Source organism: Macroventuria anomochaeta, assembly GCF_010093625.1.
Source record: "Macroventuria anomochaeta strain CBS 525.71 unplaced genomic scaffold BU25scaffold_6, whole genome shotgun sequence".
Lineage (NCBI taxonomy): Eukaryota > Fungi > Ascomycota > Dothideomycetes > Pleosporales > Didymellaceae > Macroventuria > Macroventuria anomochaeta.
In genome coordinates, this window is record NW_022985367.1 from 913,847 (window position 1) to 916,740 (window position 2,894).

The following is a 2,894-nucleotide window of genomic DNA, read 5'->3' on the forward strand; positions in this document are numbered from 1 at the left end:
TCTTCTGTGCCACCTTGGTCGTTGATGAATGTCAGAACCGCGTGGTAGACGAAATTGTATGGGACGTAGTGACGATACGAGATCGCCGGCGCTTCGGGATAACAATTATCGGTTCTGGAGTCAGTCTTCAAGTAAGCGACCTGGCATAGTGCTCGCTGAGGGATAGCTTCGCAACGTACTTTGGGTGACCATCACATTGCCGAACAGCTGTTTTTATACTCTCCCATTCGTAGGATACGCGGCGATCTGGATCAACGAAGCTTAACCTTTGCGACATGTAAGTTTCCCATTCCCTCGGACCGAGTGCGGTCGCATCTTCCCGTGTCACAAGACGCATGTTCTTGCTGTCGAATGTAGAAATGGCCCTGAATTATATCGTTACTTGAGACTGAGATGGTAAGACACCGAGAGCTCGTAGCAAGGACCACAAAGGGATCAACGCAAGGATATTGTGAGACAGGTTGTTACGAACCAGAATGACCAGTGTCGTGGCCAACCCCAGGCCACAGGAGATCAAAATCGGACTATGGCAAGCAAGGCTCGTGCGGGGTCAGATCACGTGATTAGATAAAGTGGATGAGTGTCAGGGTCGGTTATGTAGTGGGCTAGACCCATGTGGATCCACCTTGTGGGCTAAGCTTGGAGCAGCGCAGTCATGCTTTTCCACCAGTATAAATATCGACTATGCAAGATGAATCCTGTTGATTCAACTTGCGCATGCCTTTTGGCATAGGTTGGTGCATATAGTCGTGCATGTTGTCTTTTGGACTCCACCCTTTACACTTGAACGGGCAAGAATACAAGGTACCCCACATGTCATCGGGAGGTTGACGAGCATGGCGTTGTGGGAGGTGTAGAGAAATGGAGGGAGGCGAATACAGAGGAGCATTGGTCTGATTATCAGTTGCCGATGAGTTGGTAATTTGGGGCATGATTCAAGTGTTGCTGTAGGCCTCAATCTTATCTTGTTCTCGGTGAAGATCGAGTGTGGTGCCGTTGGAAGTTTCCCACTTCTTACCAGATAAGTCTCACGATGTATCACTAATTCTGAACATGGAAGCTGCCATGATAACAGATGGAACAGCTATAATCAGTATTCCCAATCCAGAACCACCCTGGACATCGTCTTTCAGCGCTGCCCAGAGAATGCAAAGGACGGTACTCAAAATGACTGTTATCATCACGATACAAAACAAGACACCGCGATGTGGTCCTTCTCGAATATAGATTCCCCAGGCGTATGTCGGCATATCGCAATCGATGACTCGTTTGCCTGTTCTTTTAGGCAGTCGTGGTGTCCAAATGTATCTTGCTACGTCCTTAGAGATATCTCTGTGCTCCAAGTAACGAAGGAATATTTCGGGCGGCACTGGTGGAAGTGGGGCCATTGGGTGAGGAGAAAAGTCATATGAGGGTTCGTCTATGGGGGGCACGCATCTGGGTCGATCACAGATTGAGATGTAACCTTGATGGATGCTCCAGACGATGGACTGATTCATGTCAATCTCCTACCTTCAGAAGCTCACAGCTGGATTTTAGGGGGCCCTGGGACAATTCGGCATACCTGAATGAATTCAACGCTGACTGGTTTGAGAAACATTGCCAGATGCAGTCTTAATTTCCTTACGCTTTGGTATACATTTTTCAGTTCTGAAAAGAGCTCAGCATCTGATCTGACTGTCGAAACATCGATCTCGGTCAAGCGTTTGTAGATCCCACCGCTCGAGATGCATACGGCTAGATGTCGCGAGTAAATACCGTTCTCTACCCCATTACCATTTGATAATGGCATGTCGGTAACAACGGCTCCCTCGTCATTGATCGATGATTCCCGTTCCGTGTCAGCGGCTACAGAGCTTTGATTTTGAACATCTCCATTGATGCAACCTGAAGTCAAGACGTTCGTTCCGTCTAATGCACCGCCCGAACCAGAAGAATGGGTGGCCTGTCGAAGGCTGGCTTCCAGCGCATCTGAACCCACAGAATTATCATTCTCAAAATTTGCATAGAGATCTTCGCCACATTCCTGGCAATTATCAGTGCTATTTAGGTACGGATATCAAGGAAAGACATCTACTCACACATGTCCACTCTATACGTCGATATCCTGGCTGTGATGATGGTCTCATAGTCTTACGTAACCAATTAGTTGTTCTGCGCCGGGTTCGTCGAGTATCAAACAATTTGGGACTTAGCCATTGCCGACGCCTTTGATTGGGTTGGTCTTGATCTTGTTCAACCTGTGCTTGAATCAAGCAATTGTGAGGAGAATTTGTCATGGCAACTCCAAAGTCTAGTAGACCTTCGCCAAAATCTGCGAGAGCCTCACTGTTGCGAAGAAACAACGTTGTCCTCTCAAGACCGATGTCTAGACGGCTGAATTTCAGCGCAGTGTGTTCCAATTCGCCATGATCTAGCTGGCGCGTCTTCGAAGGCACGCCAGTTCTTCCTGATGAACGCTTTCAGCTCCGCAAAGAGCTCTTCGATTGGGTTCAGGTCAGGTGAGTAGGGTGGCAAGTACATCAGCTTGACGCCGGCATCGCAGCACATCTGCTCGAGCCGCTCCGTGTGGTGGAACGATGCGTTGTCCATCACAAGCACAGACTTTGGCTCTGGCCACCTACCGCAATGGGGGAGCAGCTGCTCTAGGTAGTCCTCGAACACGTCGCCGTCTGTCGAGCCCTGGTACACTCGTGAAAGCAGGACACCGTCCTGAGTGTAGGCGAGCAGGATCTGATATCGCCGGTCGCGATGGAACTTGGCAACCTGCACTGGTGCTACGCCGTGGGGCGACCAGCCCGTTCGTCTGAAGCCGACGCGCTTGTCGCAGCCAGATTCATCGATGAAGACGAGGTAGTACGACTGGAACTGTGTCGGGTTGTAGAGGTAAAAGT

General features: G+C 49.6%; 1 protein-coding gene across 1 annotated transcript; it reads right to left on the reverse strand.

The window, feature by feature from the left end:
* Nucleotides 1-1,028: 1,028 nt before the first annotated feature.
* Nucleotides 1,029-2,279, reverse strand: BU25DRAFT_387197 (uncharacterized protein; the record flags this gene model as incomplete). The annotated part of the gene is made up of 4 exons (XM_033704428.1): nt 1,029-1,490; nt 1,565-1,762; nt 1,802-2,026; nt 2,082-2,279. 4 exons carry the CDS (start codon nt 2,277-2,279, stop codon nt 1,029-1,031), a joined length of 1,083 nt encoding a protein of 360 aa, XP_033565108.1.
* Between the last annotated feature and the right edge of the window lie 615 nt (nt 2,280-2,894).